A 25,315-nucleotide genomic window follows, 5' to 3' on the forward strand; every position below is an offset into this window, starting at 1 on the left:
TCCATGAGTTTTGGTTGGCGTTAAGATACCATATATATATTATCCTATATTGCATCCTTTCCTTTGTTGTCTCTTGGAATAGAAGTAAAGAGCATTGCCTTAGAGGTCAGATGACCTCTATAATATTGGGGAAGTTACTGAAGCTTTGTAGGTTTCAGTTTCTTTGTCAGTAAAAAATGGAGATATAATAATTCACACTGCATAGCGTCATTATGAAGATCAAATTAGGAAATATGGGTGGACTGTTCACTACATAGTAAATGCTCAATTAGTGCTGGCTTTGGTTATTGTTGTGATTACTTGTTAGATTGTAATTTTCTTGAAATTGGGACCCATATTTCAAATTTTATTAGGCAACTCGTACTTAATGCAAATGTATAACTGTTTATTTATATCATAGTTATATTTGCTTGTTTTACTTCTTTCTCTTAATCTGACTTAAAATTTTTTTTGAAAAATATTACTCATTTCAAAGCTTTCTTTTGTCTCTTCTAACTTAGTAGGTGGATTCATATTCAAATTCTACCATTATTTTTAAGTGTCAACTCTGTTAGGCTCTGCGCTAGGTGCTTAAACATATCTAGACATTATTTCCATTTCATAGATGAGAAAACCAAACCTCAGAGAGTTCAAGTGAACGGCCTAAGATTGTAAGATTAGTAAGGAGCAGCTGCAAGGATAATAAATAAGACTTAACCATAAACCAGTGAAAAGAACTCCAAGAAGAATATGACTAAGTGGTATGAGATACAGAGCGAGATTTTTTTCCCTTCAACAGGGGATGAGGAGAAGAGTCAGGAAAATCTTTGTGAAGGAGTTGAAATTAATCTAGGAGATATTCAGTCCATCTATGAACAATTGAGAATATTTTTTTCTTCCACTCCACCCATTCTCACTTTAGTTATGTATAATAATTTATATTTATGACATATAAATGCAAAGATAAATTGCCACTGGGTGGAAGATAAAATGGTAAGCATGGTAGAAAAGCATTTTATTTGATCATATGTGGACTACAACTGCATTCACAGGCTTTTAATATATAAAGAATGGATCTGATGAAGACCCATCGTCAGCATTGAAAATGATAGCACATATGTCCTTTCACCAAGTTTAGTTACAGTGCTCATAATACAAAACCAGTCCTTGAAATGCATGGTAAATATGTTGATTCTGGGTACAAATGAATCCTCCACTTCTGAGAGCTTGGTATGGGCTGCGATTTAGGTCTCCAATACAGGTCCAGCTATTTTTGGTTCTCTTTTGGGAAACACACCATTTGGCATGATCCTGGTAAGAACTGAAATAAGACTGTCCAGATAGCTTAATTGCTTTGACATTGTAGACATGGTAAGGAAGGGAGCAGTTTGAAGGAAGCTCTTGTCTCTTTCGCTGCCAGGTTTCTGTTAGCAAGTGCGTCTTCAAATGTTGAGCCATCCAGGCTGCAAAGATGTCTAGAGTTTACAGGGAGATAGTGAGGTTAGTATTTACACTTAGATAAGTCCCTGAAAATATCCTCAGCAATGGAAATCATCATTCACCCCTGATACGTGGATGTCATACGCACAATAATAACAACATAATTGAGATAGTGGACGGGAGAACATTTTGTAAGTGCTAAAGTGATATGCAAATAAAAGTTATTATTGTTAGTACTAAGATGACATTGGTGTTTAAAATGTCTTCTGTTCTACACCAACAAGAAAGCAACATATGTTTTTGTCCTGAAAAGATCTTCGGAAAGAATGAAACTAGAGAAGTATCCAGGGGCTGGCTTCTAGGGATCTTTGCAAATCATGCCAAAATGTTTGGATTTTCCTGAAATCAATGGGGCAATTTTTTTTTTTTTTTTTAGAGAGAGAGAAAGAGAGAGAGAGAGTGAGCAGAGGGGAGGCAGAGAGAGAGAATCTTAAGCAGATTCCCCACTGAGTGCAGAGCCCAATGCAGGGCTCACTAGATCCCATGACCCTGAGATCATGACCTGAGCTGAAATCAAGTCAGACCCAACCAACTGAGCCACCCAGGTGCCCCTCAATGGGGGAGTTTTTAAAGAACTGTTAATGGAGAATTAACGGAAACTGATTTATGATCATAAACATCACTCGAGAGGCAATGTGGAGGATGAACTGAGAAAGATACATTAGATTGGAGATAGGGAAAACATCAGACTGTCACAATAACTGTGATAATACACAGGTGTGGACTGTGGAAATGGCAGAAAGTTAGAACTGATTGAATTTGATGACTTGATAGAGGGGTAAAGAAAAAGGAGGGGTCTAGAGTCTCCAGTTGACTATGCAGAATACAGAAAAAGAGTAGATTTGTGGGGGCTAATGATGAGTTTGGCCTGTTGAATTTGGTGTGGCTATGCCACCTCTAAGTAGAAATGTCCCGGCCACTATTGAATACAGCTGTTAGCCCAGAGGTCTGGGATGTAGATCTAGTCTTGGGAATCACCTGAAGGCTTGTTGGAAGTGCTGGAGTGAGTATGTAGAGTGAGATAAGGAAGGGTAGAGGAGCACGTGGCAACTCAGTCACCTAAGGAGCAGGCTGAGGAAGAGGACCTGGCAGAAGAGACTTAAGAGGAGTGGGAAGAAGACCAAGAGACTGTACATTCCCAAAAATCAGGGAGGGGGAGTGTTTCAAGAAGGAAAGGGTTTTAATAGTGCCAAAATCTGCAGAGGCTATTTCAGTCCTGCTAATTTTTGGATCTCTATCTGGTGCCTAACTCAGGGCTTGGCAGGTGGTAGGCATTCGGTCAGTTTTATCTAATATAAAACAAAGTAGGCAAGCAAGCAAGGAGGGAAGACAGTGAGGTCAACTAAGAGAGTCACTGGTGACTGGGGAGAGATTGCAGTGTCTACAGACAGAGGCTCAAGACTGCGGTGAAGGAGCGCTGAGCAAGTGAAGGCTCTGAAGTCTTTCAAAAAGAAATTTGGAGGAGAAGAAAAAAAAAACAGAGATATAGGAGATCTAGAACTGAGGGAGCGTTTTTAGGAATGTTTGTGTGTTAAGGGGACAGAGCTTAGAGAGTGGGTCTGTTGACGTACAAGAAGGAGAACAGATCAAGTGGATGAATCAAGGTATTCTGAGGTTCCAAAGCATAAGGGGGTGCACTGCTTCTGTTGGGATGAGGGAAAACTTGTGAAAAGGAATGGAAACAGATAAGACTCTTGAGAGTTGGGGTGTGCGTGTGTGCGCGTGTGTGTGTGTGTGTGTGTTAGCTGTTTTTAAAAATTGAGGTACAGCTGGCACACAATGTTACATTAGTTTCAGGTATAAAACATAGTGATTCGACAACTGTACCTTATGCTATGCTGACCACAGCGGAGCTACCATCTGTCACCAGACAACGCCATTATTATGCCATTGACTATATTCCCTAGGCTGCTCCTTCATTCCTGTGACCTATTCATTCCATACCTGGAAGCCTGTGCCTCCCACTCCCCTTCACTCATTTTGCCCATCCTTTGCCCTACCCACGTCCCTCTGAGAATCATCAGTTTGTTCTATGTATTTATGGGTCCATTTCTGCTTTTTGGGGGGAGGGTTGTTTGTTCATTTGTTTTGTTTTTAAAATTCCACATATAAGAGAAATCATCGTCTTCCTCTGACTTATTTCACTTAGCATGATACCCTCTAGGTCCATCCATTTTGCCACAAATGGTAAGATCTTATTCTTTTTATAGCTGGGTAATATTCCATTGTGTATATATACCACATCTTCTTTACTCACTCATCTATTGATGAACACTTGAGTTACTTCCATAACTTAGTTACTGTAAATAACGCTGCAATAAACATAGGGCTGCCTATATCTTTCTGAATTAGTGTTTTCGTTTTCGTTGGGTAAATACCCCATAGTGGAATTATAAGATCATGTGATATTTCTATCTTTAATTTTTTGGGGAACCTTCATACTGTTTTGAGTGGAGTTTGCCCTTGAAGTGTTTTCTCCTTGGTGATCTCTGTTCTATGAAGGAAAAATCCAGGCTGGGAATGAGGCGCCAGGGTAACGTAAAGGACTTTAGAGTAAAGAAGGCTTAAAATAACTGCTTAGGGAATGGAAAAAGAAGGGGACAGCTGTGGTCCTGTGCCCAAAGAGGCTGGAGTTTTCACTGGTCCCTGGCTGGCTGATTGTGAGATACTTTGGCGGTTGAACTGATCCAACTTCTCTTTTCCCTTTCCTTCCTTTTCCTCCCTTTCTTCTACTTCCCTACCCCTGCATAATGAGAATATTTCCGCTATACAATCCAAAGTGAGTCCAACAGCTGAGTTACATATGGTTGGATCATGATCTTTCATACCATCAAGGAAAGAATCAGACTTTGCAAAATGGAGGAATTTTTGGCCCCGGGCTGACTGAAGTGTGGTGAGGTGCCGGTGAGGGATCTTTGAAGAGCTGGACCCGGTGCACAGCTGGGGCATGTGAACGAGCTCCTGGTGAAAGATGGCTGGGATGGAACAGCTATAAATGTTTGGATTATAGACCAAGAGCTGAGAATCTGAATCAAGAAACAGAAAGAAAAGTTGAGAATTAAGACACAGATGGACATGCTTTTTGATATTACAGATCTTGTTGTGAATTAAAAAATAAAACAAAGCAGAACACAAAAACAAGAGTATTCCCTTCTTTAAGCCAATAGCTTTCAGATCACTCTTGGTTAAAAGAGTTGACACCTACTGAGTACTTTCTACTTTCCAGGCATTGTTCTATGGCTTTTACATGGGTGTACTAATTCAATCCTAACAACAACCATATTATTAAGTAAGTTCTTTTATCATTATCTTCATTTCACAGATGAATTAATGGAGGATTTATGTTGCATGCACAGGGTTATAAAGCTTGTAACTGATGGAGTTCATATTCAAACCCAGGCAGTCTGGCATTGGAGGCCATATGTTTCTTTCACACTTATGAACATATAGCAAAGTAGAGAACTCCCATGTACTGAACACCCAGCTTAAAGAATGATCAGCTCATCAGCATGCACACCTAATCTCTATGCTATTCATCTCCATAATCATTACTGGAACTCGGTTAGTTAAACCAGGGCTTAACGTGGGTGACAGCCTCAGTAATCCTTGCCATAAGGTGAAATTTGATGGAAAATATGTTCTAAAGTGCCCTATACTTAGAGGTAAATCACTCTTTACTACAATTTAGCAGCCTCCTCGGTAAAAAGAGATTGGTAAAACAGCGTTCCTACTTCTCCTTCTCCCCCACCATAGTTTTCCAAATCCAAGTATTTTTGGCCACTTGAGCTTGGGATCTTAAAGGAAGATCATGTGGCTTGGAGCTTGTCAAGCTGGTGGCCTGCAGACAACATGTATTCTGCACAATTATTTTTTAAAATAAGATTAAGACCATACTCTCTTTCTGACTCTCTCTCATCCTCCCATCCCTAGATTTCTAATTCCTCTCGAAAACTATGGAGATCTGTAACCAATTAGGTCTGCTTTCCTGCACAGCCATATGGCAGAGCTGAGGCTTTTGAGGGGAGAATCAACACCCCAGTTCCTTATTGTCCCTACTGCCCACGCTTTGTTACTTGTCTGTTTCACCCACTTTTGTTACCTGCCTGGCCACTGCAGACATTTGAAAATACTACCCCTGATCAATTTCAAAGACTTCATTGGTGGATCAGGAAACAAAAGTCTAGGAAGTGAACCTGCTCAAGGTCTCACCAAGGCAATGCCAATATTAGAATCTAATAGAATCTAGGTATCAGAGTGTTAATGAATAGAGCAATAGATGAAGTAATACATTTATGAATGCATTTCCGAATCCTTCCTTTAACATTGCTCTCTCTTTTTTAACACACTCTAGTGTTACCTATTGCTCCATACTGGTTGTACTTAAAAGTTATGCAGACGCCAGTTTGTCCATGTCTTCTTCCTGTGGGTGGGTAATCATAGCCTTCTTCAGGAGCTGGAGGAAACCGGGGAACAGAATGAATCAGCCAGAACCCCTGGACTCTGTTCCACAGCAGTAAGCCTGCCCAAAATACAGTTCATACAGATACATTAGAAAAACAAATCTCCATCCAACAATAGCGTTCAAAGCTGCAGCACTGAAGCCCATTTATATTTCAGGCCAATGTTTTATTCCATGAATAATCACAAAGATTATGCTTGTTTTTCAAAGATTTCAAAACCAATTCGGGCACACATCACATTGCCCCACTACTGATCGTAAGCCACCAAAAAGAGAGCCACGGCAGCCGCCCTGTGAAGAGTTAAGAGGAATTTCATGTTATAACCTAAGGAGAATTTGTTTTGGCAGAATGCAAATTTGCTAAATTGGAATTTGACCTTGTTAAACTATACAGTCACCTGGCAAACTTCAGATAATGAGTCTCTTTACTGCTAAGTAGCTAAGCTATTTTCAAAGGCTGGCTAAAAAAGAGTTGAAAGAGACAAATAACTAATGGAGAAATGTACCTGTGGTAATTTGTTGTAAGAAACCGATGCTCGCTTATGTGTAGAAGACTAGTCAATCCCACAAGCCCGGCAACAAGAGGCAAAGAGAATTAAAAGAGAAGCCATGCCAAAACAGCCCAGTTAATTGTGTTTGGTGAAGATTTCTAGAGCAAAATAGCATGAAAACCGGAAAGGAAGGAAACAGAAAGATTTTCATCATCTTGTGACATGGCAAAATGAATCCTATCCAACAGGCATCTGTGACTATCTCTGTGTTTATAAATAAATTGGGATAGTTTGGGTATGCTGACTAGACTTTCCAGTTTGCATATGACCATGCAAATATGAAGCTATTCATGTTTGTCTTATTGTTAGAGTGGGAACCAAATGCCTGCCAGTTATTTCTTTTGCAAAGAACACACTTTAAGAAAGAACACTCTTGGTCTTTCAGTGGATATAGAATCATTCCCTGTGTCCAGGTGGAAAATGTCCAAAGTCCTGTTGCCTAACAGAGCTGGATGACCTTTAGGGGCTCTCTTCTGCCCAGATGAGTGTGCTCTTTGCCTGAAATCCTAACCCTCTGGTACTAATGCCACAGGGTGTCAAGCACCTGTTGACAAAGAGAACTCCCCCTCTGGACATGGGGTCCCATTCCCTTTCCAGTCTTTTTCCCAAACCCTTTCGGCAACTAACAGGGTGGAGTGAGAATGGTAGTTGAGGGTTGTTGGAGGAGAGGTTGGAGAATGTGGTGTATTATAAAAATTGCCGCATTCCATGCTAATGGGGCCATCAGGAGGGCAACTTGGCTAAATCAAAAGCTTTCAATGCTCATGACATTTGACAGCCATTACAAATTATATTCTTAATCAGAGGTTGCAAAGTGGCAGCCTACTGGCCAAATCTAGCCTGCAGATACATATTATTATGCTCGCAGAGTATTTTTGAAATTTTGAGTTTATTGCCAACATTTAAACACTGGGGAAATTTTCCACAAATACTAAGTTTCAACATCTGAAAAAATGCATCCCTAAAAGGCAATCTGAGTACTCTCTGTCCCTTTTGACAAACTATGCACCCCCCAGTTCTTCAGTGACCTGCTGGCTCAGCCCACCTGGCTTGCTGACATCCATTTGCTTGCCCCTGAAGGCATTTTGAGTTTGGGACCTTCTGAAAAATACTTGTTGCCATGGGAAATTATTCATGATGTATTAAGTTGAAAAGTGGTTGAAAATAGTCATTACAATAGTTTTATAAAAATGTTTAAAAATACAAAGAAAAAGTAAGTAGAAAGTATTAATGTGATTATCTAAAGGGTTTTAGGATTACAGATTTTTTTGTTGGCTGGCATTTTGAATTTTTAAGTAATATATAATGGGGTAGCCTGGTGATGGGTATTAAGGAGGACACATGTTGTAATGAGCACTGGGTGTTATAGACAAATAATGAATCATGGAACACTACATCAAAAACTAATGATGTACTGTATGGTGACTAACATAACATAATAAAAATAATATATATACATATATATAGCTTATAAGTAGAAAAATAAAATGTCCTATAAAAATTATTGTAATATATGTAACAAAATTACCATAATATAAAAAAATCTATTTAAAAATACTTTTCAAAAGTGTTTATTTCAAAAGGAACTGTACACTAAAGTAGAGTGAATTTTATTCTATGTAAATTATACCCCAATGAACATGACTGAAATGTGTGCGGACACACACAAACGCACACACACAACACACACACACACACACATAGACTGGCTGGTATTCCCAGTAGTCAGTACTTGGATTTCTGCTATAAAGCATGTATTTTTATTTTTTTAAGAGATTGGTCATGATTCCAGGAAGGGTTTTTTTTTTTATTTTATTTATTTATTTATTTAAGATTTTATTTATTTATTTGACAGAGAGAGAGACAGCCAGCGAGAGAGGGAACACAGCAGGGGGAGTGGGAGAGGAAAAAGCAGGCCTCCAGCAGAGGAGCCCGATGTGGGGCTCAATCCCAGAGCACCGGGATCACGCCCTGAGTCAAAGGCAGACACTTAATGACTGAGCCACCCAGGCGCCCCTAAAGCATGTATTTTTAAATGTTAAGAAATAAAATGGAATTTGTGAAAGGAGAGTTCCAAGTCAAGTGATATAATTATAACCTATGATATAGAAATCATAATTTTGATAACTCAAAATAAACCATTAAAAAGAAAAGCTATCTTTTTTAGTGTGTGACATAAGTATATTCAAGATAGAACATTTTAGAGGATGTTGATTTCCAGTAGGAAAGAGAAACCAACAGCTTTCGTCATACCTTTAGTGTGTCCATACTTTCTGCTGTAATTCGCAGATGTAGGGGCCCCATCATTGTATAGCAGATAGGCTGTGTTGTTATTCTGCACAAACACATTAGGGTTATAATGGTGTAAATCTCACACTCGTAAATGCTCACAACATTCCTACCCCGCCTGCAATACAGAGCTTTCATTAGAACACATGAGAAGGCATCCATTCTCCTAATAGGCAGCTTCCCCATCGTTACGGATTTTGTGACACGCAAGACAGGGAACAGGAAGTCCCATTCTCAACCATGCATGGCTTCGTCTTATGGGACCCGGACCCTCTGCGTCGTGATGTGCGTGCGAGGGCAATATTCCTATTTCTCTTGGTTGTTTTGGACCCGCGTTTCTCATTTGGCAACCGGTGTATAATAAAGGAGTACTTAAATATTTGTTCAGGAAATGAAGTCGGAACAACCAGCCAAGGATTCCACCTGGGTTTTTTCCACTGATATTAGAGGCACGATGCGGAACTGGCGGTCAGGGTCTGGGCTCCTCCGCTTACGTTGTGCTTCACCGCTTGGTCATAGTTTTGTGTTCAATCAGGATTCCTCACTCCGCTCCCACTACTTCCCCGGAGGGGAGGATTTTCCTTCAATCCATTTCTCAGTGTCACTTCACCTTTCTTGCCTGATATTTTCCTGCTTAGAAAAAGTGGTGAAACTGAATGTGTGGTATTGGATTTCCTCTGGTAAGGCAAAATAGGAGTAAATTTTCTAAACAGTTGGCCAAATCTCTGAGTAAAAACGAAGCTATTATTTTGGCGGTATCTCTTATGTCATGTTTTGGAAACGTCCTTATATTTGTTCTGTGTGGTTCCATTTCATTTGTGTCATGATGCAGCGATTCTTATTGAAGCCAGTAACGTTGATATTAAAAAAAGTCTTGGGGACATAATTAAAAGCAAGAAAGGACAACACAGCTGCTTAAAAAAAAAGGCTCCTCCTTTTCTCTCAGAAAAAAAGTCAATAACTGAGTCCCTTACAATTGCTTCATTATTTGACATAATCTAAAAACTTTTTTTTGAATTCACCATATAGTCTGTGAACATTCCTGGCTACTATATTTAGGAATATCCAGGAAATGCACCTGTCTTCTTACCCTCACTTTCCACAATTGACCATAGGTACTGTTGGTGTTGATAGCCTCTGCTGGAGAACTCGGACAGGGATTGAATGAACTGGCATTGAATGTGGTCATGAAGCCATTGTGTGCCTTTGGCGTGCAATGTGAAGGGACTCTGGGAAGATTCCATGAAGAACTTTATTCTTTTAATAGATGAAGTTTATTATTCTAACCAGGAGGGTAACAGCTAAAGTTAAATGCGATGTAGCCCTAAGTGAAGAGAGGCTCTCTGATAAAGGGGAAAGACCGTGGACGTACAAGTAGGTAAGCCTACACATGTGCCTCCGGACCGTTTCATTTCTTTAACACATAGGCTGGGTATTATTTTGGCTGCTGGAAGTTGGATAAGACTAGTACAATCTCTGCCCCTAGTCTAGCAGGGAATGTAGACAGAAAAGTACAGGTAACTACAATATAGTTTGATAAGTGTTACTATGAATGTGTGTGGAAGGTTCTTATTGACAAAGGCAGAAGAAGGGAAACAATTCCAAATGTAACTGAGATACTGGCCTAGGTCATCTTGACAACTGAGATTTAAAACCAGTTGGTCTGATCTTGCATTCCGCTTTCCGTTAGAATTCCAGATCGAGAGGTGGGGGAGCTATGTTTCACCATCACTTCTGGCACAGAATTCCAGCTTCCAAAGAACACCCCATCTCCCTTGGATGTCACCCACTATCGTTGCTCTTCTTCTTCTGGCTCTATGCCAATCAGACTTGGAAATCAGCCCCTTTACTGTCATTTTCTTTCCAGAATCCAGCACTCAAGACCTTGTGTATGAGCAGGTTTTACTGAGGGTACGAAACACTGAATGGTTTTACATCACCGCACGGACTTGCTCCCAGTCCCCCCCTGTGTTTCTTACGCTTTCTTATTCCTAGCGCTCATCTACTCTGTTTTATTTTGCAGAGCAGTTTAGCTCTCTTGCCCTCTTGGGCTCTGGGGCTAGTCTTGTGCCTCCAAAGATCATTAGTATACTCTGCCAAAGGAAGAACCATCTGCTCCAACTGAGGTAAATGACAGAGACTCTACCATGTTGCTCTCTCCTTTCTCTCCCCAGTGGGGAAGGGAAGAATGGAAGTGTTGATTTTCTCACTGATGGGTTATGCCCCCGGCCTCCATCTCCAACCTTGGAAAGCAGGCATTTTGGACTTTACATAATAATCTAGTAATTTAAAACAGGGTTGCTGCTGGGATTAAATAAATTGAAAAAGCACCTAGAATAGCACTTGGTGCACCTTACAAATAAATTCTTACTTTGTCATTTGGCTCTGAAGGCTGGTCTTAATGGCAGGTGAATAAAGTGCATATTAGCACACATAAGGACAACACTCTGCGCATTTTGAGTAATACTCACATATACATGTACCGTAGTGCTAGGGTCTGACACAGTATTGTGGGGATTAAATTTATTGACCTATGGAAAGGCCCAGCACACTCTAAGTGCTGAATCATTTATACACATCGACTTCTCTATAAGTGAGTGTTAGGAATGCATACATGTGTGTAACTGCATATTATTGTTTGATTTTACTTGTCGCCCCTGGTTGGAAAGCTGTATCTTGTCACCGAACAGCAGATGGTGCCTGGAACATTGGGAGACTGCCCACAGTGAGCCAGCAGCCTACTTACCTGTGTCTCTTTGGCTGGTTAGCTCATTGCCTGATCAAGTCCAGATAGCAGTTTTAATCTCCATTCGGGCAAGTTAGGTCTGGGCCTTGCACTAGAGCCCTAACTCTCAACCTGCTATTTGGAAAATGATAAATTAAAAGGAAGACCACATGGAAACCTTTATGTGGGCCAGCACCACTCATCCCCACCATAGCACAAGTAATCCATCGCTCATGGTGTATTGTCTGCAGGTCTAGATTGCATTGTAACAGGAGGGGGCTCCTTTCTATTTCTGTCAGAGGGATAAGATAGCAAGTACTGAGTGAATTGGCAGAGTTTGGCAGCCAGAAGGCTTCCATATGTAATTAGTTCACACCTTACCCAGTGATACTATTGGATATAGTGCTGAATGTGCCAATAATTTGGCATTGCTGTAGAGTCTGATGACATATTCCTTAAGGTCCTAGATTGATTCAGATTCTTGCTGGCTTGCTTCAAGTTGCTAGGATTGGGGGTTTGGTAGGTTAGCTGTTAAAATCTCTTGGAAGCTGTAGATTCTGTTTGATGCACTTTGTATGACCCAGACGAGTGATTAACTATAGCTTACCTTGGAGGCAGATGCTTCATATAGCTGTTGTAACGTCCTTCCCAACACACTCTCGGTGGTATTCATGAGTTGCTTACTCCTCCTCCAGCTTCTGGTTGTAGAGTCTAGGTATAGGTACTCTAACCCAGTCTGCCTGCTTTCCTCGTCTTGCCTCTTAGGTAACTTATAAAAGGTAAACCTAACAAAGGAAATAATTACAAATTACAAATTACTAACATTTACTGCTCTTCTGGTGTTAAGCACCTAAACAAATTATTTTACTTGTGTTTCCTAAGTCCAAGGAAAGGGATTTGCTCCAGCTTTCTGCCTCTATTCTCACCCTTAGCTTTGCTCCTTCCCAGAGAGGGAATGTGAGTCTGACTGGACATGTCTAGAGACAGTAACCGGCCTGGCGGGGAGGGTCCCGGCAGTGGAAGCCCATGTATGCATTGTACACATTGACTGTGGCTCTCTTCTGTCTCCACAGTCCATATGGCTGCACTGGGGAGAGGCCAAAGCCCAGGGCTGGACGGCAAAGGCCTTGGATGTGTTTTTCTCTTCTGCCCCAAGTGTTTGGCGTGCTCATCTCTTTGTAGCTGGCTGGCTGGGTCTGAGATTTGGGTCTGGCATGCAGAGTAGATGGTGTCTCCCTTGAGCCTGTGGCCTAGGCCACATTCTTCAGCTGTTTATCAGACCACCCTGCATTGAGGATTCAGGGCTAAGACCAGCCAATCAAGTAAGCATTTTGCCTTCTTTACTATTATCTCCTGTTTGTATATCTTCTTCGGGTACCTCACAGGGAGGGGAGGTGGTTGGATCATGCAGCCCAGGGCTTCTCAATGTGCTGTGCTCACATTTCAGGCCAGATCATGCTTTGCTGAGGGGGCTGTCCTGGGCATCGCGGCCTCCCTGGCCTCTACCTGTTAGATGATAGTAGTACTCCTTAGCTGTGCCAATCCAAAATGTTTCCAGACAATGTTGAAAGTCCTCAGAGGGCAAAGACACCTGGGGCTAGCCAAATACTCTCTAACAGCAAAAATCCCACAATGAACTGTCAGATACTCACAATGAAGCAAACATTCTAATGCATTCACGATTGCCACATGCCAGGGTCTCACACTGCCCGTAAAAGCTTCACATTCTACGCTTGCTTCTATTTACATGAGCTCCTTCCTGCCCTGCGCATGCGTTCTTACTCTCAGGGCAGGGTCCTCACCCGTGGCAGGGAACATGAGATTATTCTTTGGTGCTGGCCTGAGGTTCCTCTGCCCTTTGACAGTGAGTTGTAGCAGCTCGAGGCTGCCTCCCTGTCCACTCGGCTCAGCGTTCTCTCTGACGGGTATTGCTAAGAAAGATGTCCTCTCAGTTGTGGCAAAAACACATTCCATGTGTCAATCCCACCGTGGTGGCCCACCACCAAAAGCTGGAGCACTATCAGTGTCACGATGTGCCGACGTGCCGGATGAGAATTCGCGCTTTTAAACCTTTTTCTTGGGTAACTGTTTCAGTTATATTCTGAAGACTTCTGAATCTGTCTGTAGCCCACACTCTATGCTGAGGTCCAGAGAAGCCGAAATGCATACATGTCCCAGAGACCTCCAGCTCCTCTGTTTGAAACCAAGTTTATAATATTTTGCTCCAACTCTGCTCTTCTCTGCAGCTAGGGAACACAGCCGAACGGTCAGAGACGCCAGCAATCCGGAACTCTTTCTTAACTCCTCCCTCTCTCCTGTGACCCTCAGCCCATTTGTGAGCAAGTGTTCTCAGAGTGTTCCTTCCTCTCTAATTTGACTGCCATTTCTTTAACACGGGTCCACACATCATGTCACCCGTAATGCGAGTCCTGTTAGTCTCCATGACTCTAGACGGGTCTCCGTGCAGCTCCCTTCACAGTACTGCCAGTGCGCTTTCTCAGATATGAGCCTCACCACATCACATCCCTGCTTGAAGGTCTTTAGTAGCTCCCTTTGAGGGTCGAGTGTGGACTCTGCAGTCCAGCACAGGAAGCCCTTCATGACCTGGCTGTCGCCTCCCATTGAGCTTCCCTCCTTCCATCTCCCCACGTTCTCCTAAAGCACCAGCAACACTGAACTGCTTCCGTGCCCTCTCTGTGGCTTTTTGCCTTTTTGCCCCTGTACCTCCTCACTGCTCCCTCATGGGCCTGAGATGCCCTTGCAGCTCCCTGGCTTTTCTAACCAGCTTAGCTCAAAACGGGGGTGCCTGGGTAGCACAGTAGGTTAAGTGTCTGCCTTCAGCTCAGGGTATGATCCCAGGGTCCTGGGATCGAGTCCCACGTTGGGCTTCCTGTTCCATGGGGAGACTGCTTCTCCCTCTGCCTCCCCCCTCATGAGTAAATAGAGGAGATCTTTTTTAAAAAAGACAACTTAGCTCAAAACTACTTCCTCAGAGAAGTTTTTTGGGCTCTATGCTCCCCAATGTCCCCATCAATGCCCTCACCCCATAACTGATCTCCTGGAGGGCAAGAACCATGTTTCGTTCATATCTGTATTTTCAAAACTCAGCACAGGGCCTGGCATGAGCTCAGTTACTGTTTGCTTAGAGACTGAATGAGTGTATCTATGTTCTGCGGCCTGAAGCTCACACAAAGCTTGATGCCAACCAAACACCTTAATTAAAGAGTGAAAAGGTGATCAAAGCTTTACAAGAATCCATGACGCTGTGTTTAGTCTTGCTGACATTGTGAAGGAGGCCAGGGACCTAGCACCCACTCCAACAGCTGCCTTGTGCTGCCTAATAAACAGGGTTAACCCAACAGTTCGATCAAGCCCTCTTTCTCATTCTCATAAGGGGAAGAGCAAGCTCGCACGTCAGGCGAAAAGTAATCTGCCTTCTCTCCTTTGTCAGTCTCTGAAAGGATGCTGGAAGGATCCTGTTAGGAAAGGCACAATGCAATGAAAGGAAACTGCCAACTGAGAGAGGCTGTCAGTTCTCCCCACCTCTGTGGCCACCAGCCTTGCCCCTCTGGGACCAGCGAATCAGGCTCACGAGGAGCTGCTCAGCTCTTCCTCGGGGGGATGCTCCCCCACTCAGGAGGCTGCCCCTATTTGGCTATTTGGCTCATTTACACACTTTAATTTCCTCTCTTTTTAAAAGGGAGAGGCAGGGTGGAAGACTCCTTTGGAACTTTAGAGTGAGCCACTTGGCCCCAGATCCTCTGGCTTTCTACCTGCAGGCATCAATCCTCGCATTTCATTCACGTACCAATCCACGGCTTCGCCTTCTTCATTCCTGCACGATATTGTTGTTGCCTCCAGGACTGCAAAGAGGCCGAAGAAGAGCAAAGCGAGGGCTGTTCTCAGAGGTCTTGCTGTCATTTTGTACCTGCCACCTTTACGACAGACTCTGAGTCTCGGGTCTGTCTCAGGCTGCAAGGGCGCTGACGCGGGATTCCACTTACCTCTGCCGTTCGCTGTCCGGGCATTTTCAGAACGGGGTAAACCTCATGCGATTGTGTGCTTCTGTCACAACATGCCAGCGTGACCCCGGGTGCTTTTGTGCTGAATTGTTGACTGGCTTGCAAAGTCATCAAAAGTTCTGGAGAGAAAAAAAGGGATATATAGTTAACTCTTTGGAGTGAACATCATGTGGCAGGACGTTCGGTGGGCAGGGGAACGCCATGTTGATCAGTGGATGTTGAATTAAATATATTTCGTGTTTTCTCCCTCATGACGGTCCAGGAGTGCAAGCAAATGCTTGGCGTTCACACATTAAGCAGAAATGACAAAACCTAATGTCTTAGTAATAGAATCTATTACTCCTAATACTCTCATTCTTCGGTAAACATTTCCTAAAGTGTACTTCAAAGGGTTGCCTCAAAGTCAGAGCAAATCTAATTGTATTTTACCAAAGATGTTTACATATTGTCTCCACCTCTGGTTTTAGCCACTCAACTTGGTGCTTTCATTTCAAGAGGCCTTGGTGTCCAATTGGTTTTAACGCAATCAGGTAAACATATTGACTGCTCACCCTTCAGGTCAAATAAAACATGTTAGAAAACATCTGTTTTGCCCAAACTATTCTTTTTCACTCTTGAAACTGAATTTGAAGTTGAAGGCCAAGAGAAAATGGCCCATTACCACAATGACTATAAAAAGGTGAGACCATTCTCTTTTTAGAGGAGGGAAGGGCGTAGATAGGCATATGAAAAGAATTTCTTTAATTGAGTCAGTTATTAAAGATGCTGTCATGAAAAGTAGCACTTTACCCTATGCCTAGAAATCATTATGGCTCTGATCGGTTCCTCTGATTATGGATCCAGACCAAACTGGAATCTTGTAAATCTCCTACGGTTGAGTTGGAGTTTTTCAGGACTCAAGGTTCATGGGAAAGTGAAGAGTTGGGGCTCTATTTCTCTAAAGACCGAGTTTTGTGAGGGTTGTCTGGACCACCCACCCACATTTTCCTGTGGTGCTTGCAAAAAGGGCAGAATTCTGGGCCTCAATACAGATCTGCTAACTTAGAATTCTTCCACTTGGGTTTAGGAATCTGCATTTTTTTTTTTTTTTTTACAAGGTTTGCAGTGATGCTAGTACACTCTAAACTTTGATGCATGCTGCCCTGAGCCAGGCAGGTTTGCAACCTATCAAATTGGTAAATAAAAAGAAAAGCTTCTGATCACTTCTCTGTGGGGAACATTTTGTTTTATATATGTTTTTATTGCATTCAGAAAAAAAGATTTCAGCAACTGCAAACTTTTCATCAATTTTTAAAAATTTCATAGCATGAAGTTTATTTTTCTAAGTTAAAATAATTTATCTTGTGATAGCTTTTGGTAGTATAATGCTAATAGCTGAATAGGCTTAAGATTCATTGATGCATTTAGAGAATATAATCAACTTGTTTTCAGTTATGTAGGCTAAAGAACATTTGTTGACTAGGATATAAAATAATTCCTGTTTTCTCCTCATTACATGCTTAGCACAGGGCCTGGTCGAAAGTAAATGATCCACAAATGTTAGCTAAGATTATTTACAACGTGAGCCCTTCCTGTGGTTGGGCTGGGGGACATCTGTATTCAGATGTTATTTGCTAAATCCACTTTTATTTCAAGGTCTAGAAAAATGCTGTTAGGTTACTTTCTTTCAGATATAACCTTCAGTTAAGCTTTCTTATCTCCAGTTGTTGCTGACCTGATTGTGCTGATTGTCGGTAGGTGACCTTTGTTATGCAATCACTAGGTATCAAACACTGTACTGGACATTGAGGGGCTCCAGGGATTTCAACATTACCCTGAAGACTAGATTCCAGTGTGTCCTGGTTTTTACTAAAAACAGCAAAGTAATGTGAGGAGAAACGGAATTTGGTGGATGGAGAAAATGTGAACTGGAGAGATGGTTTTCATATTACCCATTTTTGAAGCCCAAGTGGTAGAAGATCACAAAAATATCACAGATCCTTCACAGTACAATTACCTCTAAAAACAGTAGAAAATCCCTTCATTATAATTTAGCCAAGTATAGTGAACAAGGTAGAGTTCTTCACTTGGTCAGGGCTTCTTAGCTTATAGTTGAAAATTTGCATTCATTCATCCAGTAATTCTGGAAGATCTCAGTCCCGATCTCCTTGAAATTATGCCTCTTCCACATTCTGTCATATTGTCCTAGTACATTTTATGTCTCTTACATATACTCTGTCTATTGTGTGTCTGTATTAATCCTGATTCTTTACTTGGGTCTATTTTCCAGTTCTCAAATTCTTTCTTAGGCAATATTATTCTGTTACTTAATCTATCTTTTCCAAGTAACTAATTGTATTTCTTCAGTTGTGCTTAATCTGTTTCCTAATGCACTTAGTAATGCATTTCTAGAGATGCTATTGGTTTTTTTTTCTTCAAATTTACTTGGTCTTTTTTATGGTCTCTTGTTTTTTGCTCAAGAGAAGATACACTCTATCTCAAGAAGGAGATATGCTCAGTTCTCTCTTTAATTTCTGTAAAAATATTGAATATGTTATTTTATATTTTGTGTTTGATAATTCCAATATCTGAAGTCTTTGCAGGTCATACTTCGCTGTCTGTTGTTTCTGCAACTCTATCTCATGATACCTTGTTACCCTGTGTGCTTTTTTATTTTTGGCCATGAGTTCATATTCTTTGAAGCTTTATCTGTGAAAATTTCTTGAGTTTGAGATAAAGTTGGGTTGCTCCTCACCCTGGTCTATGCAGGCTTCACTGAAATTTGGTCATCCTTTGAGAACTTCTAGAAATCAGGTTGCTGGCTTTATTTTTTTATTTTCAATAGCTTTTTGAGGTATGATTTACATGTCAGAAAATTTACCTGTTTAAGTTATTGTTCAAACTTCTAGAAGACTGTTGATGTGCTGAGTAAAATCCAGAATGTGACAGACTGAAGGAAAAAGTTGATATACTTATTTTGGGAGGAAGGGTGGGTACTGGAATTACTTTGATGAAAACTGATGAGACAAGCAACATGATACAGGTATTTGTGAAACAAAGAATTGTTCATGAAAAATGTTGTTAAAGGAAAACATAAATAGAATTAATGGAAGAAGGCCAGAAAATTTTATTTTGTTAATTCCTGTTCATCATTCATAGCTTTGTGGATGCCAGTCCCTCCTGGAAGCTATCCTTCATCTCCCTCAGTCTGGTTTAGGTATCCCAGAGGTCACAGTATTTTTTCAATGGGAGTAATTATCACAATGTGTTCTAATTACTTGGTTACCTTTCTGAGCCTTCCTCGCAAGAACAGGGGTCAGCAAACTGCTGTGGACCAAATCTGGCTCCCTGCCTGTTTTTGCAAATAAAGTTTTATTGGAACACAGCAACATCCATTCATTTATGTATTATGTGTAACTATTTATGCTGTAATGGCAGAGCTGAGTATTTGCAGCAGAGACCATATATATGGTCTGCAAATCCTAAAATACGAACTTTTTGATTTTTTACTGAAAAGGTTTGCTCTAGTGTATAGGGCATAAACTTCTAGTGTATAATCTCTATCGGGGCAGAACAATGTTCACCTGGTTTGCTATTGTATCTCTTGCACTTACCATGGTGCTTATCACCTAGAAGGAGCTAAATAAATATAAATGAATGAATAGATTGAATGAAAACGGTTTCAGAGGTTTCTATTTTGGGGTTATGTGGAATTTATAATGAATTAAATCTAAACAGATAAATAAATAAAAATGAGTATGCAGGCAAAATCCAATTTTAAAGAACTTCTGATGTTATGTCAAAAAGGCAGCTGGGTGTAGTGAAAACAATCAGGCAGACCTGGGTTCCATGCCTGGCCCTACCTCTCAAAAGTCTTGTGGTTTTTGGCTTTTTTTTTTTTTTTTAAGATTTTATTTTTAACTAATCTCCATACCCAACATGGGTCTTGAACTCACAATCCCTGGATCAAGAGTCGCATGTTCCACCGACTGAGCCATCCCGGAGCCCCTGGCAACAGCCATGTGGTTTTGACCAAGCTATTTAACCTCAACACTGTCAGCTTCCTTTTCTCAAGGTGAGGCTCATGATCTGTGCTTTCATAGAGCGCTCTCGGGGTTCAGTGAGGTGCTGTGTGCGTAGCCTCTGGCACATTACTAATGCTTACTAAACACTGGTTCCTTCCCTCCTTGTTTCCTGTTCTTCTGTGACACAGTTATGTCTTTATCTTTGCTGATGGGACTAAAACAGTCCTTTGGTGATACGGGTTTAATGACCACAAATAAAACTATATCGCTCGTGTTTGCAGTCGTCCTTGCCCCGATAAAAGTGTTTGACTCAAACGTAGTGCCTGTTACTGAAGACACGAAGCTGAATTTTCATCCCGCCCCCAAGGGCAACCAGCTTTTCATTCCTCCCTTACTTCACAACTTAAATGTCCTTGCCGTACACACGGAATTGATCAGAGCGGAGAAGTCCCCTGCAATTTAAAATAATGACTTAAGTTCTAGAAAAAGTGATGCCTTGAACCGGGGTATCTCTGGGCATTGGTAAGTTCTGTCTGGTCCAGTGTGAGCAGAATAAGTCTCTTCAGTCTCAGCAGGGCTCTTTCCACGGCCTGAGTCTGTCTGGTAGCCCCGTGACTTTGGGCAGCTCACTTTACATCCCTGATGTAGTTTCTTTTAAAATAGGAATTCTTCCTCTTAAATTGCAGAGATTTTGGGAGGAACAGATAAGATAATGTAGATTCCAATGAATGGAATTTTAAAAATGGCATAGAAACTCAGGTTTCTGCAGGGACATGGCAGTTTCCCTCCCTCTGTTTCGACCCCCAGTGGGCTGGCCGTCCAGGAGGTAGAGGGACTCTGCCTGTAGTGGGAAAGAGCATGTCATTTGGGCTGGGTTGTCCCCCCTGCCTTCTGTCACCCAGTAATTGTGTGACTTTGGCAGGATACCTAATCCTCGTATCTCCCTTGGTCAAACTTGGATTAAAAATACCTACTTCACGGGGTCCCTGTAAAGGATCAGAAGGAATGATACATGTCAAGTTCCTGACACATACGAAATCCTCACTAAATGGTTGCTACCGCTATTTTTATTCTCAAGACTTACACATTTGGAAAGAGATATCTTTCAGTGTATGCATTTCAGTAAAATTTTCTTCCCACTTCATTCTTGGAGGTCTCCATCAATTCTTTGTTGTGGCGTTTCCTGCCCCCAATCCTAGAAGCTCCCGAGGGCCTTGCTCCAGTTCCCAGCCCTAAGGCTCTTGGTGCCATGGAGAGGCTGGCAAGAAAATTAGCATTTCCCCTGACATTTAGTGATGAGTTTTCTCTTCCTTTGTAATCGGCAGGAGTATGAAAATCACTGAGCACCTGCAAATGGAGTCTTCATTAGGTAACAGGTCACCTTCCTTCTACCATAATTATGCATATGACTTGTTAGACTGTTTTTGAAGCATCTGCTTGACAAATCCCTTCAGAGTCACACTTTGAACATAACTCAGGACATATCCCTCCTTGATGGCAAAAATAAACCACTCTACAGCCTAAAGCAACATGACATTTTCTACTAGATATCAATATTTTCCCATCTGACATTTAGTAGATCCTAGGCAGCCAAAAAAAATACCAGCTGCTTCTAAGGTTATGATTCACCATTATTGTTCTTATCCTTATGTATTGCTAAGATCTGCCAAAGAGATATTTAGTTCCGATGAGTACTCCTTTTTCTCATATTAGTTCAGCATCTTTCTCTGAAATCTTCTTGTTCATGAATACCCAAGAAAATAGGCAAAGGAAAAACCTGGGCACAGAACTGGAAGAACTTCTCCAGAACATTCCAAAGACAGAAAGAAAGGCCTGTCTCCACGCACAGTTCTTCCATCATGGCGCACTGCAACGGAGTTGATTTTTATACCTGTGTTGGGTCCTAAATAGCTAGCACTTTTGTATTTCTCTCTGTTATGGAGGGAAGAGATGAGGCTTACAGAAGCTCTTCTAAGACCAAAGAGAAAATGTGAGTCATTTTTAAATTTACCAAAGTTTTTTTTTTAATCTTTCTCAATATTTTCCACCTCAAATCCATCCACTGGGTCTTCTAGGGGTTAACAGAGTCCAGGCTAAGAACCCTTAGACCTGTAGTGACAGCCTACATCCTTTTCAGTATGGCCTGCAAATAAGAAAATGCTCACTATTTCATTACAGAAGTGAAAAATAAGATTAATTTACAATCTCAGAGACTTCTCTCCAACATTACTTGGAGTTAAGTAATGATTTCTATCCCCTTATCTTTCAAGACATGTCTAAGAAAAGGGGATTTTTCCTGTGTAGAGCCAGGTAAAAATTTATTCGGTCTGATGTTTCATCCAGAGTATTACTCTAGGAAATCGAGTTTCCTTTTGTAACTTTGTTTCCTGAAGCCACACAAGCCTGAGGACAGACAACCAAAGTATGAAGGCAGAAGTAGGCCTTGTCATAGCAGCAGTCTTTCTGGATTGGTGTGCAATCTGGGTATTTATCTCTAACAGTAATTGGAACCCTTTGATATAAAATTTGACATGTAGTTATTATTTATCAATGATAATTACGGCTAACATTTATCGAACACTTACTATTTGCCAGGCCCTTTTCTGAGTGCTTTGTGTTTTTTCTCACATAATCCTCACAGCAGTCCTGAGAGGTGGGCACTGCTATTATTCCCATTTTATAGATGGAGAAATTTGCCTCCACGCGCAGAGCTAATAGATGGCAGAACAAAGGTTCGCCCCTGTGTTGCCTGATTCCAGAGCCCAGAGCCCATCCTCTCAGCCACCTGCCCACCCTCCACAGGACAGCGACCCTCGTATTCTATCGTGCAGTTATCTTGGACACAGATCTCTGCACCATGCTGTGCTTTATACACGACAGGGTTCTGGCACCTCCTTCTGATTTCTCTGACTACAGAACCGGGGGGAGTCTTACTGAGGAGAACAGCCTCATTTCTGGTCTGGACCTGTTATCCGTTCTGTCAGGTCCTGCCGAGAGACTCTCAGGCATCCCACACCGTCGCTCTTCCATTCTGCTCTGTCCGCAGATGGTTGCGTCCTTTTACTTCTGACTTATTACCCAGTAAACGTGGTTGCTCGAGCTCTGCTCCGGGGCCGGGCCGGCCAGGAGCTTGCTGAGGAGCGCGGACCTCTCTGCACGCGCGCGCGGGAGCTCCATGATGGCGGCGCCGTGTGGAGAGCTCGGTCTTGTCAGCAGCGTGAGCACTTCGTGCTGCGGCCCTGACTCTCTCTACACTCAGTTCTGCCCTTCTCGGGCCTTTGTTCTCCAGTCGGCTGTGCCTGTGATCTCCAGGCTGTGGTGATCACAGAGCAGATGGCGCCTTCCCCGCTTTCCCAGGAAGAGGAACTTCCTGCTTGGCGTCTGAGCTGAAGTGGCAACTCTGTATTGAAATCTTTGGTGGTATTTTCGTTAACTGCTCCGTGTCACCACACAAGAGGCGGAGGTGGTGGTGCACCCTTCATTCATTCGTGCCGCATTTGTTAAGCACCTATTCATGTTCTAGGCGCTGTGCTGAGCACTGCAGTTGCCATGGCAACTAAAATAGAATGGCTCCTGCTTTCATAGTTTCCTGTTTTTTTTTTTTTTTTTTTTTTAACAAATCAGACACATGATGAGGCAATTGCAATATAATTTGATAAAGGCTGTGATAAGGCAATAACTCTTTCCAGAGCATAGAGCAGAGGCACCTACTCTGGACCTGACGGAAATGGGCAGATTACCGGGGGAAGCGGCATCTGAGACCTGGAGGGTGACTAGAGGAAGTTCGGCAGGTGATGGGGTTGGTAGTTGGGCTGAAGGAAGAGAAAGGGTGTCCAAGGAAGAAGGAATAGCATATTCAAAGGCCTACAGGTGGAGAAACCATGCAGAGTCTGGCAAGCACTGTGAGCTCAGGAGAGCTGAAGCAGAGTTTGAAATAGGCTGTGGCAAGGCATACTGTTGGAGAGGTGAGCAGGGTTGGGGACCTGAAGGGTGGCTGTCACTGAATCCTTCTATGTATCATGTAGGAACCGCTTGCTTCCGCAGACTGAGCTACTGTAGCTTGGGTGTTTAGTGGCAGGGCGTAGGACTGAGGAGTCACATTTGTTGAGTCTTGCTGTGTCCTGGGGCTGATGGACAATCTTGGAGACCTTTGGTTCTGGCCCCTCGTTCATGCTGTCCAGGGGCCCCACACCAGCCAAGTGCCTCTCTCTCCCAAGTGGAATCCCTTGTGGCTCAAAAGACATGTCAGAGTCTTCCTCTGATTGCTGCCAGCAGTGCTCTCTACTCTAAAAACTGGTGCTTTTATGCAAAGTCCCTCTTGCCATCTCCTGTGCCCACAGCCGGGCCTGACGTGGCCACGGTTGTTGGGGTGGCCCTCACTGCTCCACTAGGTACTAGGAACTGAGCCGGGACTTTCACACTCACCAGCAACTCCTACAAGAAGGGGTGGTTATCTCCGTTTGTACAGCCGGGGAAACTGAGGGCTCAGAGCCAACACATTATTTGTTGCAAGCCACAAAACTATAAATGGCGAAACAGAATTTGGACCTGGTCTGATTCCCAAGTCCCTGTAATCACAAGCAGTGACTCTTTCCCTGTCCATATTATCGTTCTTATTAAAATCCTTTAAGTCTGCTCTTTGAGATTTCTTACTGATCCTGTTCTTGAAGATGAGTCCCTCCAAAATTGGGTCAGAGGCTTTTGAGGGACCTTCAAGGGTCGTCCCTTAAATCAGCAGCATGTCCTAGCAGGCTCTATCCTGAGCTTTAAGACCGCCTCCCATCCCTCTCACTTTGATTAAGGACATAACAATAATTTCTGATGTCGGTTAGTACTTTACAACTCCTCCCAGAGGATCTGGTGGTGCTTTATGTAAATAGCGTTTGAGGCAGCCCTCAGCATATTGCCTGTGTGCCATTAGCAGGTGAAGTTCCTTCTTTGTGACCCTCCCCAGACTCTCACCGCATTTGTTTCTGATTTACTTTCATTTTTGTCAGTTTCTTTCATTACCATTTTAATGTTCAATTTTGATGCTAAATAAAATAGGTTTTTCTGCCCCTCTGCTCCCTCCTGCCTCTTCTCTCAAACACCAGTAAAGCCCAGGGACAAATCTTCTGAATCCTAGCAGTGGAGATAGATGTATTCACTAGTAAGAGCTCGGGCTCCAGATAAGGCTACTAATGAATCAATCACCAGGCTTTTATTAAGTGTCTCTTCGCTAAAAGCGAAGCTGTCCCTGCAGCCAGATGGCCCTGGCTCTGTGCTCCTGGAGGTAATCTGGACCCTGTCACTAATTACTCTTCTTCCCAGCAGCAAGTAGAAGAAGCAATTTTCAAATTGTTTTTATTGATCACAGGGCATTTTCTCCAGAATATCACTCGGTATACAAAAGAGGATATAATTATTTTCAGTTAACATAGTCAAAAAATTTTTATAGAAGAATGGCTGTCTACATAGTGGTTCAGAGGACAAAATCTGGAGTCAACAGATCGGAGTAGGAATCCTTGGCTCTGTCCTTCACTAGCGATGTGAAGTAGAACAAGTCACTTAGACTCTTTGAACCTCAGTTTCTCCCTCTGTAAAATGGGGATAATATGAGTTTATAGAGCTGTTACAAGGACTAAGTTAGCAGGAATTAAATAAAACAGAGTACATAGTTCGGTCCAGGAGATACTGTTATTGTTATCATTAGTTATTATTATCAAGAAAGCCATCTACTGTCTGTCTTCAGGCTAGTTGGATATGTTTTCATCTGTTTCTCGCAATTCTCTTTTCTCCATTAAAGT

General features: G+C 42.2%; 2 protein-coding genes across 6 annotated transcripts in view; one reads left to right on the forward strand and one right to left on the reverse strand.

Moving 5' to 3' along the window:
• Nucleotides 1-978: 978 nt before the first annotated feature.
• Nucleotides 979-15,908, reverse strand: DNASE2B (deoxyribonuclease 2 beta). 3 transcript variants are annotated; one of them, XM_044383686.3, is made up of 6 exons: nt 15,312-15,908; nt 12,111-12,288; nt 8,743-8,824; nt 5,837-5,932; nt 4,308-4,505; nt 979-1,454 (listed from the first exon to the last, which is right to left on the reverse strand). In XM_044383686.3, the coding sequence occupies exons 1-6, from the start codon at nt 15,422-15,424 to the stop codon at nt 1,114-1,116; spliced, it is 1,008 nt and encodes a 335-aa protein (XP_044239621.2). In that variant the 5' UTR covers nt 15,425-15,908; the 3' UTR covers nt 979-1,113. The 3 variants fall into 3 exon arrangements, with proteins under 3 accessions (XP_044239621.2, XP_026353497.3, XP_044239622.2); XM_026497712.4 differs by having other exon boundaries at nt 5,837-5,998; XM_044383687.3 differs by lacking the exon at nt 4,308-4,505 and having other exon boundaries at nt 5,837-5,998.
• Nucleotides 15,909-16,086: 178 nt separating this feature from the next.
• LOC113254484 (uricase) overlaps nt 16,087-25,315 on the forward strand; it is a 29,649-nt gene continuing 20,420 nt past the window's right edge. Inside the window, exon 1 of one of the 3 annotated variants that reach the window (XM_026497714.4) lies at nt 16,087-16,204. In XM_026497714.4, coding sequence (XP_026353499.1) covers nt 16,175-16,204 — 30 coding nt within the window. In that variant the 5' untranslated portion in view covers nt 16,087-16,174. Of the gene's footprint in view, nt 16,205-19,412; nt 19,580-25,315 lie in introns of those variants that run through there. The other 2 variants (XM_044383689.3, XM_044383691.3) reach the window with 2 other exon arrangements.

Source organism: Ursus arctos, unplaced genomic scaffold (genome assembly GCF_023065955.2).
Source record: "Ursus arctos isolate Adak ecotype North America unplaced genomic scaffold, UrsArc2.0 scaffold_12, whole genome shotgun sequence".
NCBI classification, from domain to species: domain Eukaryota; kingdom Metazoa; phylum Chordata; class Mammalia; order Carnivora; family Ursidae; genus Ursus; species Ursus arctos.

What these genes read in the sequence shown, in the direction of transcription:
- DNASE2B (XM_026497712.4), bottom strand. Translation starts at nt 15,424, where the DNA reads ATGACAGCAAGACCTCTGAGAACAGCCCTCGCTTTGCTCTTCTTCGGC. An exon ending in GAAGGCGAAGCCGTGGATTG is followed by an intron (nt 12,289 to 15,311) that starts GTACGTGAATGA and finishes TTCCTTTGTTAG; the next exon opens with GTTTACCTTTTATAAGTTAC. An exon ending in AAAGTATGGACACACTAAAG is followed by an intron (nt 5,999 to 8,742) that starts GTATGACGAAAG and finishes TATTTTGGGCAG; the next exon opens with GCTTACTGCTGTGGAACAGA.